General features: G+C 43.5%; 1 protein-coding gene across 1 annotated transcript in view; it reads left to right on the forward strand.

The window, feature by feature from the left end:
- Nucleotides 1–3,868, forward strand: part of tmem18 (transmembrane protein 18) — a 30,122-nt gene extending 26,254 nt beyond the window's left edge. Inside the window, exons 3-5 of the mRNA XM_085996422.1 lie at nt 342–396; nt 2,064–2,157; nt 2,257–3,868. Coding sequence (XP_085852548.1) covers nt 342–396; nt 2,064–2,157; nt 2,257–2,349 — 242 coding nt within the window. The 3' untranslated portion in view covers nt 2,350–3,868. The remainder of the gene's footprint in view (nt 1–341; nt 397–2,063; nt 2,158–2,256) is intronic.
- The last annotated feature ends 11,649 nt before the right edge of the window (nt 3,869–15,517 follow it).

The raw sequence follows: 15,517 nt of genomic DNA on the forward strand, positions 1-15,517 counted from the left end.
GAACTGGAAAAAAGCAAGAAATGGAATATAACTGAAGCCAAGGACCAAAACAAGAGCTTCGATTCTGATTTTGTACTAATGTGAAGCTGGTATGCCTTCAGTATTAATTTCACGCCAGTATAATGGACAGAGTGTGTGGATTATTTAAAACATTATTTTAAACTGCAAATGCTGAAAACCTGAAATATTTTAAATTAATTGAACTATTTAAATGTTGGAATATCAAAATTGCTAGTAACAGCAAGTTGGTTATACAGTGAAATAAAACTCAAAGTTCAACTTGGCAGTTAAATGTTCATCCCTAACTAATTTGTATCACCTTACTCTTCTCTTTATTGCAGTTGTGTTGGTATACTGTGCAGAATACATTAACGAAATGGCAGCAATGAACTGGAGGTAACGGCAATGGCAATCTTTATAGTGTTAACATTATTATGTAAAAATAAGCAACACCTATGTCGATATTATTGCATTCATTTCTCACATTTAGACACTTTACATATCAAAAAGTCACTTAGTTTGCCATTGCATGAATCAAATCCAATGTGTTAATCAAGTAGTGTATCGATTAGCTCTGTGCTTGTGTGGTCCTACAGCTGCATGGTTTTGAATGCTGTGAATTATTGTGAAATATAGTAAATTACCTATATTGTTTAATCTGTATTGTATCAGAAAAGCAGATGTTGGTACAGGATCAGTGTATGATTTTTAAATACTACTGGTTCTGACTCCATTTTCACCATTACTACTTTTTCATGCCCCTTCTTGCTGTGAGTCCTGAGTTACTTCAGCCTAACTACTGTTCGCTGTGTACATCAGTGATTTGGATGTAGGGCTATGGGGAGCAATGTCCAAATTTGCAGATGATACTAAAATAGGATGCACAGTAAATAATTCTGAAGACCAAAGAAAGGGGATATTGATAAGATGACAGAATGGGCAAGAAAGTGGCAGATGGAATTCAATGTCAGTAAATCTGAGGTGGTACATTTTGGTTAAAAATAAAGTTATAATTTGGGAGGAAGCTGGGTGATGTTGAAGAGCAGATGGATTTGGGGGTTCAGGTAAAAATACATTAAAAGTAGCACTTCAAGTGAATACAGCCATAATAAAGCTAATGGAATATTGGGTTTATGGCAAGAGATATAGAATATACAAGTCGAGATGGAATGGTGAATCTATATAAAATCTTAAGATCACAGCTGGAGTACTGAGAGTTTTGGGTTCCACACTAAAGGAAATACGTAGAGGCAATAGAGAGGATACAATGCAGATTTACTAGGATGCTACCTGGTTTAAAAAAAACAAAATAAGACAGACATGAACACTTGGGGTTGTTTTCATTAGAATAGAGGAGAATAAGGGGTGTTTTAAAATTATAAAGGTTTGGGTCAGAGTAGATAGAAACAAACTGTTTCCAATAATTGGCAGATCCAGAATGAGGGAACATGGCTATAAGCTTAAATGCAGAGATTTACGATAAGCGTGCAAGAAAAACACTTTTACACAGAGGATTGTGAGGCAGTGGAATGCACTACCAGACTTCGAAATTGAAGCAGAGACCATGGCAATGTTTGAGAATAGGTTAGAGAGGTGATTGAATGAAAGGGGAAGGGTGGGCACATGGGATTAGGTCTACTGCTCGCGTGGGAGTGAAACACCATATCGACTGGCTGGGCTGAACTGCCTGTTTCTGTATTGTAATTCTAAACTATCATTGTAAGCAGCTCAACTTGAATCTAGTATTTACTGTTCAAAGAAAAATCAAAATAATTCCAAATTAGTGTTATTGGAACTTCTATCCAAGAACAAGTATTGTTATGAATATTGACATTTTATTTTAATAGCATGTATTAACTGAAGATTTCTATTTAATCATGTCATAGTGCTCTTTTGGGGAAAAAATATAGCTGCAGGTACTAAATATTGTTTTAATTTATTTTGTTCTTTAGCTTTTAGCTGTAGTTCTTGTTCCATTAGTTCAAATTAGTTGTGTAATACAGTAAACATTCTTATACTTGATTTTAGATAAAAGCTCAGGTTGTAAAAATTATTTTTTCCAGATTATTTTCCATGTATCAGTACTTCGACTCCAATGGGATGTTCATTTCACTCGTCTTTTCAACGCCACTTCTACTGAACACGATGATCATTGTGGTATGAGTTCATTTCCACTTGTTTTAGTGCTTCCAATTGCTCAAGAATTTGCATAATTGTTTTCCCCAACGATTTAACTATTTTCTGCTGTTTTCTTAGATTGTGTGGGTATACAGAACATTGGCAGAAATGACAGAATTGAAGTCACTGAAGCAGAAAAAGAAAGCCAACAAGGAAAAGAAAACCACATAAGACTCTTTCTTTATTTTAACAGTTTTATTTTTTAAGTCCTGTGTATAAAACCTCTCCAAATCATCTGGGGTTATGGTTTCTTCCATTTTCTAATGTTAGGAAAAAAATCAGCTTGAATGCAAACTAGGGAGATGTTAAAGGTGCTATATAAATGCCAGTTGTTCTTGTTTATACCCATGCTGAGTTTTCCACTAATGTTAGTGAACGGAGGAAAATCTACCCCTTGGTTTTATAAACCTCTCTCCAGTGGTATCTCTGCACACAATGTGCTTCTTTGTTAAATATTGGGTGACATAACTGGTTGATTAACAGGATCAGTTAGCTGACAGAATTGGCCTTGGTTGCTCAGAACTTGGGGTTCAGTTTCATTTTTAGCGATGCCAGCGCAGAGCCTCATGTAGACGGGGCGCGTACCACTAGAAGCAATGGCTGGAAAATGGCGCCTGGCACGTGCCTGAATTCCTGATGTGCACCCCTCCGCACCTGAAGCTTTTCAGTAGAAGACAAATAATGTACCTCTTTTGGATAATTTGCACTTGAGGTCCAGAGCCATCCTGTAGCCTTATGACTCAGTGCTCCAGTGCGTAATTCACATGATGCCGAATTCCATGTTTTGAACATGACCTTGGGTTGGTGCACAGTACATCCTGCACTGTGGTATTTTATAGCTGCTGTAGTCATCAGTGTCTTTATCACTCTTGTCTTTATCTGTAATAAGAGATTTTATAGGGTGAAGGTAACTGATCCTGGAAAGGCAAGGCCATCATTATTAGGTGAAACATTGCTTAGAGTATGTGTGTGTGTGAGGGGGAGCAGGGGGTTACTTAACTCTCACCACATGGCAACTGGGTAGCTTTGACTCAAAGGTATCTGAAAAGGGTGGTAGGCTATTTGTCCATGTTTTTGCTAGAGATGCATTGCAAAAAAACAGTTGTATTCAGAGCAGATTTGAGAAGGAAAATGGCCCTGAATATCCACATGGACGATGTCTCTCTGTAACTGGATACTCCCACTGGGAACCTCTAGTACTGAACCCACCAGAGAATACGGGGCCGGTGAAGGTTACATCATTAAAATATCAATAGTGGGTGCCAAAAAAGCTTGAAAATTTTTCTAAGCCTTTGGGGCTCCAGGCTTGAACCCCCAGGCGGGCTGCACTGGCCAATGTCTCGACGTACTCTACCTACCACCGCCCAGCAGATTTCCAGTCCTAAGGACAAGGAAGTTTATGTCTGGGAGTCTCCTTCCCCTTTGGGATGAACTTCTATCCAGGCCAAACAAATCCCCATGGAAACTGGTAGAGGTGGCCAGGACCCGACCCGCCTGGGTTCCGCCCTAATTTCTGGCCATTGTCTAACTCCTACCAGATATACCGTATGGTAGAAAGGCTGCCGATTTTCTGCTTCGATACCTCTTGTGTATGTAACTATATACTGTATCTGAACTGGATATTTGTGAGATTTTTGATACATCTGTTGTGCAACTAGATTGATAATTCATTAAAACTGTACTGCCTCCATGTTTTAGTTTGTTTTAATGAGGTCACTTTAAAAGAAAAAGTACTCCAGCTTATTAGTTTTGAAGTTGAGATTAGCGAATCAAAAAGCAGTTTTTATTTATGAAACAGTCGTACCCACTTTGGCTGAATGTAGGTGGCCATTACTTTTCACCTTTTGAAGAAATAAACCCTTCTTATTCCTAAATCAGCTGACTTACACACATACTTAATGTACAGTTGTACTTTCTGGCATTTTGCTACGGCAGGCAAGATCGATCAATCCATACATTTAAAAACAAAATTCTTTTTTCTTTAGCAAGCCAACTTATTCCTGAGTTCAAAGTATTTTGACTCACGAGACAAGATTTTCCTCAAGTCCCACTAGTTTGCTTCTGGAGCTAGGATGGCGGACAGTGGAAAATGGCTTGGGACCTGTTCAGGCCAGATCCAGACCCATTTTAGCAACCCCTTGTATTTGCCATCAGAAGTGGCAGCCCAAATGTGGGTTTGCGTATTCTAATTAAACGGTGTGACATCATGGATCACATGTTCTGTTAATGACCTGCCACTGCTGGATGTAACCAATACCTGTACAGAACAGACGCCCAGCATTGCGAAGCAAATTCAAAACAGCACAAACCCTTTAAATTGACACGGCAGAATGGTAAATCGATTTATGGCAATATGGAGTGCCACTTTTACATCGGCGACTGGGATTTCTTTGGTTTTCAAAGCTACCTGCCCCTGAAAGCTTCTGAAGGTGTTCACCTCTGGCGACAGCAGTGCGCTCCCAATTGCAGGCGGGTATATTACTGGGACCCCATCCAACTTAGGCAAATGAATGTGAGTCCAGAGATGCACCAGGGGCAGCAGCGGTTCAGTAGAGCATGCACAAAGCCCATCCGGCCACTGTTCTGGGGGCAGTGCCTCAGGAACATCCTAACTCCTACTCCAACTGTTCCTCAGCACTGGGTATCGATCAGACAAATCCTGATGACCATTTTAAGTCTCCCACTTAACATTATTTCTTGACCTTTTTTGGAAATCTGATTTAACCTATCCTACAAATTGTTGGATTATGTACTTTTGAATGATATAAAATGTCAGTTTAATTTTCAAAGCTGCAGTTCGGATGATATTGGCTACGCTACACTCGCTTGTGAACCGTGCCAATGTAATATTTTAGAGGTTTTGCTTACATTTATAAGCCACGATGTAGGAAGCCTCCAATTAGTCTGAAAAATAGCTAGAGGGAGGTGAAAGCTACTGCTTCCATAAAATCTTGTGGGTTGCTGAAGCAACTTCTAATAACGAGCCCAGGACAGCGGTGTGAATATGGTATTTATTCTGTCTTTGGGAGAAATGGTGAACTAAAGACATGGCCCGGGATTTCCTGGAATGGAGCGAGTGACATCATTAATTACATTGTAGCGCCCTCCGATCCTCGCGTTGATAACTTGCACCAAAATTTCCTGCAGCGAGACTAATGGTGAATCAGGGACCTCAGCGCAGCCAAGGGCTTGACCCAAGAACCAACTGCATGGTGCTATAAAATGTTCGGAACAGATGCCATAGCTCAGAGCTAGGCTTGGCAGAAGGTGGCAAGTACCAAGATGAACTTTGTCAAAAGCAAAATACTGTGGATGCTGGAAATCTGAAATAAAAGCAGAATAAAAACGTTTCAGGTCGATGACCCTTCGTCAGATGATTTTTGTGCCTGGTCTAATATTACTAAATCACTTAAAACATTGAATTGCTGTAAAACGCCCTAAAAAGTCATTTCCAGTGTCTGCACGACCCCATTTCCGTAGATGCGTTGCAAGAAGAATCAAAAAAGAGGGCCTTGAACTTGAGAAACGAGAACCTTGATGACATTGAATGGCGCCATGAGTGGTTGCTGGGGACAAGGGGTAAAGCCCTGCACCCCACACCCTCGAAAGGTCAGCCAGGCGGCGTGGAAGGAGGTGGCCGCGTCCCTTAGCGCCGCTTTGCTCGCGCCGCGGGTCGGGGACCGGTGCCGCAAGAAATACAACAACCTGAGCAGGTAAGAAACTCGGCATGCTCTTCAAAAGAATAGAAAGAGATAAAGCCAATGCAGATTAGTAATGCAGATTTATTTCATTGTTTGCCGTTGCTGCTGTCACTTTTCCTGGATGTTTGCAGCATATTCTGGTCATGTTTACTGCTGTTTAAAAGCAGAGTTCTTTTAAAAGCTCTCCGCAACAAGAGCCAAATAGCTGGCATTTTGACGCAGGAATTTGGAAGGGGAGGCAGTATGGACGGCTTTTTTTATGCTTTGGAGTGTTTGTTTACTCTGGTCAATACCCAAAAGCAAAATGTGTTGACAATACTGTTGTTGGCAGGGAAGATGGGCAATCAAAAGTGGGCTGCAGATGAGTTGGGCAGCTACAGGTCTCTGCTCCAGGACACCTTGCAATGCCGACAAAGTTCCCTCAGAGAAAGCGGGAAACAAGTAGCAGATCCAAGCCAGCTGACATTTTGACATCTGCACCTCGCACGATAACTCAATGTTCTGTGCAACATACCTATATTCTCTTTTTTTTTTCTCCACCGGGCAAGTTGGCACAAAATGCATGTGGGAACGCCAAAACCAGGAGGCCGGCCTTCCTCCAAACACTAACCATGCACGAGGAGAAGGCTCTCCAGCTCCAGAGATATTGTGGTGCCTTACCTGTCCTAAAGGCCTAGGTCGGTGTCATTAGCATACTGCAAGTTGAGTTAAAAGTCCCTTGTTTTGTTTCCTGGGCAGCAATCTGTCCTATGACTGCATCTGAGGAAAGACAGGATTCACGTCGGACGGACCAGGATTAAGGAGGCATGGGAACAGGACTTAAGAGGTCCGTGTCTCAGAAGTAGGATGCTCCAAGAGCATCACAGATACCTGCTGTGGCAACAAGATTAGGACACGAGGGCCCGGATTTTCCAGGGCCTATGACCATGTACACTGTGCGTACGCGGCTGTAAGTGCCCCGCAAGTTCTGTGTTTCCGCATGCGCGAAAATCCAGAACTTGTGATCTGTCAAGTTTCAGCTCGACTGATCTACCGTATCCCCGGGAAATGGACATTCGCTGGTGGAGAGTTGGGCTAGTAACCCAACTACTGCCCAGCGAATGCCCGTGAAACTCTTACACCTGGTAAGTCCAAAGATGTGCAGGTTAGGATGATTGGCTATGATAAATTGACCCTTAGTGTTAGGGGGATTAAATATGTGGGGTTACGGGGATCGGGTGGGATATGTGTCAGTGCAGGCTCGATGGGCCGAAATGGCCTCTATCTGCACTGTGGGGTTTCTGTGATTTCTGTGAAAAGTGGGCGTAGGGCCGCCTTTTACCAGCGTAAGAGTTTAAATAAATACTAAAATAATTTTTTTAAATTATTTAAATATAAAAATCTTTTACATTAGTTATGTTATTTTTAGCCCCTTTAAAACACTTGCATTTATTTTTCAAAAAATTACATTTTTTAAAATGTTTAATTCAATAGTATTTTAATTAATTTTGAACATGTAATGATTTATTTAACTGGTGTGTAATTGTGTTTTTAGGGGATTCCTATTCATGCTTTATGGGGATTCCGTAAGTAAATAGAACCCCATAAGCATAATGGGGATCCCCCTTTTTGATTGGTTGGGCCGGCCCACATGATCCATGGGGCGCTTGCTAACTGCATTTCTCCCTGGGATACGTGGCCCTTTACGCAGGCGTACGCGTAGAGGCCCAGAAGCGCAAGTGTCCGAACCTCCGGGACCATCAGGTAGGTTCGTACTTTTCTTGCGGTTTGGAGGCATTCGCCCGCGGGAAGCCTCTGACCGCAAATTCAGGCCCAATATTGAGATGTTCAACTTTTGCCGAGATGTTGCTCAGGGCCTTTAGGGAGGAGGTGTTGAGAAGCACAGTATTCCAAGCAAGTTGTGTGCCTGCCTGCCTGCAGAGTCCACCTCCTCCTGCTCCTCACCCACAGGGTGCTCCTCACGCACTCTTTTTATTGGTTAACACTGTAAATAGTTTTACATTCATAGCATAAATTTGGCAATGCGGACCAGCTCCAGAAAAAAATTACTATTACACAAATCTATTTAAATATTTTTGTATAGTTGCGAATACTTTGCACAGCTTGATACTTAACTCCCTCACCACTGTGTCACCAATGCTGGCTTTTTAGTCCACAGCCCCATCCTCGTTACAACTCCTTTGATGATAAAATGCTGCACCAAGTGTCTGAACCTTAACAGCTCACCTGCGGCTTTGCTGCCTAGCAATACTGCTCCCTGTAGAAGGGTTGTGGACCTCATTATCTTTGTCTTCTGGTTTTGGAACAGTTTAATTTTCTGTCATTGTTTCTTGTTGAATGAAAGTTTTTCCGATGTCGCTTGTTGGACAGAACCTTGGTGCAGCTGGGTTTGAACACCTTTTATTGCTGTTCTGTTCTTTGTTATTATTAGATCTGTGTGTTAATGGAGACACGGAATGCAGGAGTTGGTTTAACAAGTCTTTACTGAATGGAGACAACCTGGAAACTGAAACTACAGAAGCCTGCTAGGGCCTTTTATACAGGGGTGGTCACTGCCGGTACTGCAGCCTGAGACCAGTTATTCCCTTAAAGGGACATACACAACAATTCCTCCCCTTTTAGATAAACAGTACATAACATTCATTTAACAACTAAATAATAACTAATTACAATTACAACTACGGTTGCTAGATACATTGGTTGAAGTTAAGCAATTATAAGTTCAGTCTTTGAGGAGGCTTCCTGATTCTGTCTGGATAACGCCTCTTTAGGGTATCAGATTCTTCTGGCAAGGTTGAGTCGGGATCAATGTCGTTGTTTGGTTCGTCTGCTTCCAATATCACCGATTCTGCGGTAGATGCAATTGGTACTTCGGTTTCATCGCCAGGTGTATCAGATCGTGGTGTGGCGTTGACGTTTTCCAATGACTCTAGAATCTGGTCAGCATGGCATCTTACAATGCTCTCTCCAACATCCACGGTATACATTAGAGGTCCTTGCCGTGTACAGATCGTTCCTGGCTGCCATTTCTCTGTGCGGTAGTCCCGGGCCAAAACTGGTTGACCTATCTTAAAACTCCTGGTCGGCCTTTCATTCATATTCTGAAACTGCCTGTTCTCCACATCTCTTCTGACGTTTGGCTTAACCAAATCCAAGCGGCATCGTAGTCTTCGATTGAAGAACATCATGGCTGGAGTTTGGTTGCTAACCGCATGTGTCGCATTCCGGTAGGCAAACAAGAAGTTATCCACCTTGTGTTGTAGGGGTATATCTTCATTACACATTGCCTTGATAGCCTTCTTGAATGTTTGAACAAACCTCTCGGCCAATCCATTAGTGGCTGGATGATATGGGGCGGATGTGTAATGCTTAACACCATTGTTCTTTAAGAACCTCCGGAACTCTTCAGACACAAACTGTGGTCCATTGTCAGAGCAAATCTGTTCAGGCAGCCCATTCCTGGCGAATATGGTTCGTAAGACTGTGATAGTTTTTTCTGTGGTGGTTGAGGACATTTTTATTACCTCTGGCCACTTTGAATGTGCATCCACCGCAATTAAAAACATCGAGTCCATAAAGGGACCAGCAAAATCAATGTGCACTCTTTGCCATGGAGATGAGGGCCACTCCCATGGATGTAGAGGGGCTTGTGGGGCATTTTGGACCTTCTGGCATCCTGTACAGCTCTTGGGCATCTCTTCGATTTCTCTGTCGATTCCCGGCCACCACACAAACGCTCTGGCCAAGTTCTTCATTTTTACCCCTCCCAGATGACCCTCATGAAGCTCATTGAGCACTCTATCCTTCAATTTGGGTGGAATTACTACTCTGGATCCACACATCAAGGTTCCTCTGCACACTGACAGCTGTTCTCTTCTCGGCGAGAATGCTGGCAGCAGTGGTTCGCCATGTGCTGGCCATCCCTTCACCATTAAATCATAGACCCAGGAGAGTGTCGGGTCATTTCGTGTTTCCTTTTCTATGTTTGCATTCGTCACACGGAGACATTCGACTATAGTCGAGTGGAATAACTCCACTGGATCCACTGCCAGTTCTTCCACCGTCGGCAATGGTAGGTGCGACAATCCATCAGCATTCCCATGCTGTTTAGTTCCTTTGTAATTGATGTCATATTGGTGTGCCCCTAGGAAAAGGGACCACCTCTGTAGCCATTGCGCTGTCATTATCAGTACGCCCTTCTGAGGGTTGAAAATGGAGACGAGAGGTTGATGATCAGTTAGTAGAGTAAATTTCTGACCGTGCAGGTAGTGATTGAACTTCTTCACCCCCCACACCAGGCTGAGGGCCTCTCTGTCAATCTGGGCGTAGTTACGCTCGGCTGAAGTTAACGAGCGTGACGCAAAAGCTATCGGCCTCTCTGAACCATCAAGGAATTTACGTGACAGTACCGCCCCAATGCCGTAGGGAGATGCATCACACGCCAGTCTTATCGGTAGTGATGGGTTGTAGTGAGCCAATACTTCTCTTGAAGTGATTAGGTCCTTACTCTTCTGAAAGGCCCGCTTACATTCATCGCTCCATTTCCATGCTACTCCCGTTCGTAGTAGGACGTTCAGTGGATGCAGAATTGTGGACAAATTCAGCAAAAACTTATGGTAGTAATTCACCAATCCGAGGAATGACCTCAGTTGCGACACATTTTCAGGCGCTGGAGCCTTAACCACCGCTTCAATTTTGTCAGGGGACTTATGCAACCCCTCTTCATCAATCACGTGGCCACAATACGATATCCGTTTCTTAAAAAACCCGCACTTGGGGCGATTGGCTCGTAGCCCATGTTCACGTAGTCTAGTGAGCACCTGCTCTAGGTTGGCAAGGTGTTCACTGTCATCTTTACCTGTCACTAGGATATCGTCCAAGTAACACTGAGTCCTCGGAATCCCTTGCAGGACTTGTTCCATCGCTCTTTGCCATATCGCCGGAGCTGATGCTACTCCGAATACCAGTCGATTATACTGGTAAAGACCTTTGTGAGTGTTTATCGTGAGATACTTCCTAGAGGATTCTTCAACCTCCATCTGCAAATATGCTTGTGCTAGGTCAATTTTTGTAAAACGCTTCCCTCCAGATAGTGAGGCGAAGATATCTTCTATCCTTGGAAGAGGATATTGTACTGTGTGAAGGATTGGGTTCACCGTCACCTTGAAGTCCCCACAGATGCGAACCTTCCTTGGCTCCTCAGACTTATTGTTTAACGTTTTCTTCATGACAGGAACGATGGGTGTCGCCCACTCACTCCAGTCTACCTTAGATAACATGCCTGCATTCTCCAGATTCTCCAGCTCTGCCTCGACGGCTGGGCGAATTGCATATGGTACCGGTCTTGCTTTGAAAAACTTGGGAATTGCATTCTCCTCTATTTTTATTGAGGCGGTTGCGCCTTTAAGAGTGCCCAGTTCTTGTTGAAATACCTCTTTGGCGTCAGCTAAGATTGTTGACAATCGTCCAGGAGTGACGTCGTCATCCTTTTTACCAGCCACCGTCAGTGCCTGAATGGAGTGCCAGTCTAAACTTATCTTTCTGATCCATTCACGTCTCAATAACGGTGGTCCACCATCTTGCAGAATGTAGAGATACAATTTCCGTATTTTCTTGCCGTTGTATTCGACAGGCACCCTTATTTTTCCTCTGGGGTATACTTTTTGCCCCGTATACGTCCTCAAGACAATGGATGCCTCTCTCAAGGGTATGTGTGAGAATAGCCGCTCGTAGTCTCGTCGATTCATGACGGTTAGAGCTGATCCTGTATCCAATTCCATTTTGACTTGGGACCCTGCTATCGTGAGGGTGACCCAAATGGTTCGGTGATCCTCTTTTGCGATTACGTTGTGAAGTTTGAGACAGCTTAGTCTCTTGTTCCCGGATTCACTATCGCTCATCTGGTCTTCGGAACTACTGTCCGTCATCTTTTGTACTTTCCTGTACGGTTCCTTAGTAGCCTTTTTGTTGTCGTTGGTCTTCTTCCCAGACCTGCAAACTCGTGCAATGTGTCCCATCTTTCCGCATTGCCTGCATATTTTGTCCTTGGACCAGCAGTCCTTCTGGTCATGGGTTGTTCTGCCGCAGCGTTTTGCAAATCCCCGTGCCATTTCGTGGGTGCCGTATTCCTGTGGCTTTTGTTGTTTTTCCGCAGCTCCCCTTGCTGCTGCTTCGTACGATACTGCCACGCTGAAAGCCTTATCTAGCGTCAGCTCTTTCTCTGAAAGTAACCTCTTCTGGGTTCCTTCACTCAGGAGACCACAGACAAATTTGTCCCGTAAGGTATCTGCCAGTCCTGCTCCGAACTGGCAGTGCTTTGATAGCTTGCGTAGTTCCGTAAGGTAATCAGCATTGCTCTCATTTTTATGCTGATTTCTCCTGTGGAATTTAAATCTTTCTGCTATCAGCAGCGGTGTAGGATTTAGGTGTTCCTGTAGGATAGCAACAATTTCGTTAAAACTCTTCGCCTTCGGTTTGGCTGGAGTAATCAGGTCCCGCAATAGGCCATACGTTCTTGCGCCCATTAAATTTAGCAATACCGATGCCTTTTTCTCAGCGGCTATTTCGTTTGCCTCGCAATATACCTCGACTCTTTCCACATACGTGGTCCAGCCTTCTATTGCATTATCGAAGGCAGTGATATCGCCAGTCTTTGGCATCTTGAAAATCTAAGATGGCACCTCCCGCGCTTTTCCTTCGTCCCCGATGGATCAAAATGGCGCCTCCCGCGCTTTTCCTTCTTCCCCGCCGAGTTAAGATGGCGCCTCCCGCGCTTTCCTGCCGCTGCCGCTGCTGTCAACACCGCCCTCCGCTGTATTTTTATTTTTAACCGTTCCCGTCGTGGAGCGGACCCTCTGGGACACTTCCCTCCCTCTTCTTAGGTCCGAACGCTGCCCGGCTGTGAAGCACCGGCCGCGCCCTGTGTGCTCCACCCTCTCTCTCTCTCTTTGCTTCCCGACTTGCTGCCCGGCCCCGTTGCAGAGCCACCCGATCGAGCTCTAGCCCACCGCAGCCCAGGAAGGATCAGTGCACTACCTGCCACCAGCCCGATTAGCTGGGAAACCACAGACTGGAGAACCAAGCCTGGCTCTTGACAGTCTCTCCTGCAAGTTTTCAATCCGATGATTTGGAGGGCGGTTGCCCATGGTCGACGCCCGTTTCTCGAGTTTCTTTGGATTTTTTTTTTTCTTTCTTCTGGCTTCGACCTTCAATAACGTCGTCTGAGGTGCTGCCGAGTTGCAGGTAAGTTCATTTCTTACTCGTCGCCAGTATTAGATCCGTGTGTTAATGGAGACACGGAATGCAGGAGTTCGTTTAACAAGTCTTTACTGAATGGAGACAACCTGGAAACTGAAACTACAGAAGCCTGCTAGGGCCTTTTATACAGGGGTGGTCACTGCCAGTACTGCAGTCTGAGACCAGTTATTCCCTTAACGGGACATACACAACAGTTATATTTTCTTGTCCGTCGTCCCGTGTGTTCACAGCCCCACAGGGATCAGTGCACAACGTTTTCAGACTACCTCATGCTGCTGGATTGGGTAGGTTTGACAAAGGGGAGTTATGAGGGCTGGGGGTTTGGGTAGGTTTGGCAACGGGGAGTTATGAGGGCTGGGGGTTAGCGCTGGCAAAACATCTAGGATGTTGGATTTGTTTTACAACCTTAAAGTCCCAAGAAATGATGGCGTGAGTTCCGCCATTATTCACGTTGCACTATCATTCCCTGCGAGTTTTGCACTGCTCTGCCAAAACCCTCGCTGAAAATGTGAATAGTTGATCATAGACCCACTCCCCAATTAAGACAATGACGATCGCAAATATCCTGGATTTGCTTGTGATTTACTTATTAGGTTTTATTTTGGGATAACTTTTATATTTAATGATTCATCATTGAACTTTTCCATGATTTGCTGATCCTAATGAAAAATGCAACATTTTCACTAACATTGGTGGATGGAGAACAATATGCACTGTGTTTTCCACAATAATCCCATAAATTAGGTTTGTTGGGTAGCTTAGTATATAGAGAATAATGCAGAACATTGTCTTTCATTAGTGACAAAGATGGCATAAACGTATGAGTGACTTAAGTTACAATGAGATATAGATCTTAGTAGAATAAATGCATTCAGCAGCTTCCAGTGCACTGTTTTTTAGTGTATATATTTGTCAGCTAAATATTTAAAACTAAACTTCTTTTAGTAGTGGAGTATGGTGGTTTCTTGCTTGGAATAAATATTGTGAAGTGACACAATCTTTGCACACATGTTTCTGCTGTTTCTCCTCAGACTCACTGTGCAGAAAGCAGTTAGTGGTTTTTTCTTTGTTTAAAACAGTAGCTGGGAGAGTACCCATTGGTTTCTTATTCCGCGTACGTGGAATAAGTTCCATGCTTCATGTACGCAAGGACTAATTATTAATAGCAGTCGAATTTCACTATAATGAACCACCTCGGGACCGACAGAAAATATATCAGGGTGTTCACTATATTCGGGTTTGGCGATATGCTACATCAGAAAAATGAAGAAATGACCAATTTGAATTGAGCATTATTTTATTCTGTTAAGAAAACTATACAGCTAATTTTGCTTCGTATTAGGAACATAGGAACAGGAGGAGGCCATTCAGCCCCTCGAGCCTGTTCCGCCATTCAATGAGATCGTGGCTGATCTGCAATCTAACTCCAAATATCCGCCTTTGGCCCATACCCCTTAATGCCTTTGGTTAACAAAAAACTATCAATCTCCGATTTAACATTAACAATTGATCTCTCATCAATTGCCATTTGTGGAAGAGAGTTCCAAACTTCTACCACCCTTTGTGTGTAGAAGAGTTTCCTAATTTCACTCCTGAAAGGTCTGGCTCTAATTTCTAGACTATGCCCCCTAGTCCTAGAATCCCCAAACAGCAGAAATAGTTTTCCGCTATCTATCCTACGTTCCCCTTAATATCCTGAAAACTTTGATCGGATCACCCCTTAACCTTCTAAATTCTAGGGAATACAACTCTAATTTGTGTAATCTCTCCTTGTAACTTAACCCTTGAAGTCCGGGTATCATTCTGGTAAACCTACGCTGCACTCCCTCCAAGGCCAATATATCCTTCCTAAGGTGTGGTGCCCAGACCTGCTCACAGTACTCCAGGTGTGGTCTAACCAGGGTTTTGTATAGCTGCAGCATAACTTCTACCCCCTTGTCCTCTAGATATAAAGGCCAGCATTCCATTAGCCTTTTTGATTATTTTCTGTACCTGTCCATGATATTTTAATGATCTATGTACCTGGACCCCCAAGTCTCTTTGGACCTCCACTGTTTTTAGCTTTTCACCATTTAAACAGTACCCTGTTCGATCCTTTTTAGTTCCAAAGTGGATGAATTTACATTTGCTTACATTGAAATCCATTTGCCACAGTTTTGCCCATTCACTTAATCTATCAATATTCCTTTGTAATTTCATGCTTTCATCTACACTGCCTACAATGCCGCCTATCTTTGTGTCATCGGCAAATTTGGATATATGACTTTCTATGCCATCATCTAAGTCGTTAATAAATATTTTGAATTGTTGAGGCCCCAACACCAATCCCTGCGGGACACCACTAGTCACATCCTGCCAATTTGAGTACCTACCCATTACCC

The sequence above is a fragment of the Somniosus microcephalus genome, chromosome 9, assembly GCF_052327205.1.
Source record: "Somniosus microcephalus isolate GS21.2 chromosome 9, FLI_Smic_1.0, whole genome shotgun sequence".
NCBI lineage: Eukaryota > Metazoa > Chordata > Chondrichthyes > Squaliformes > Somniosidae > Somniosus > Somniosus microcephalus.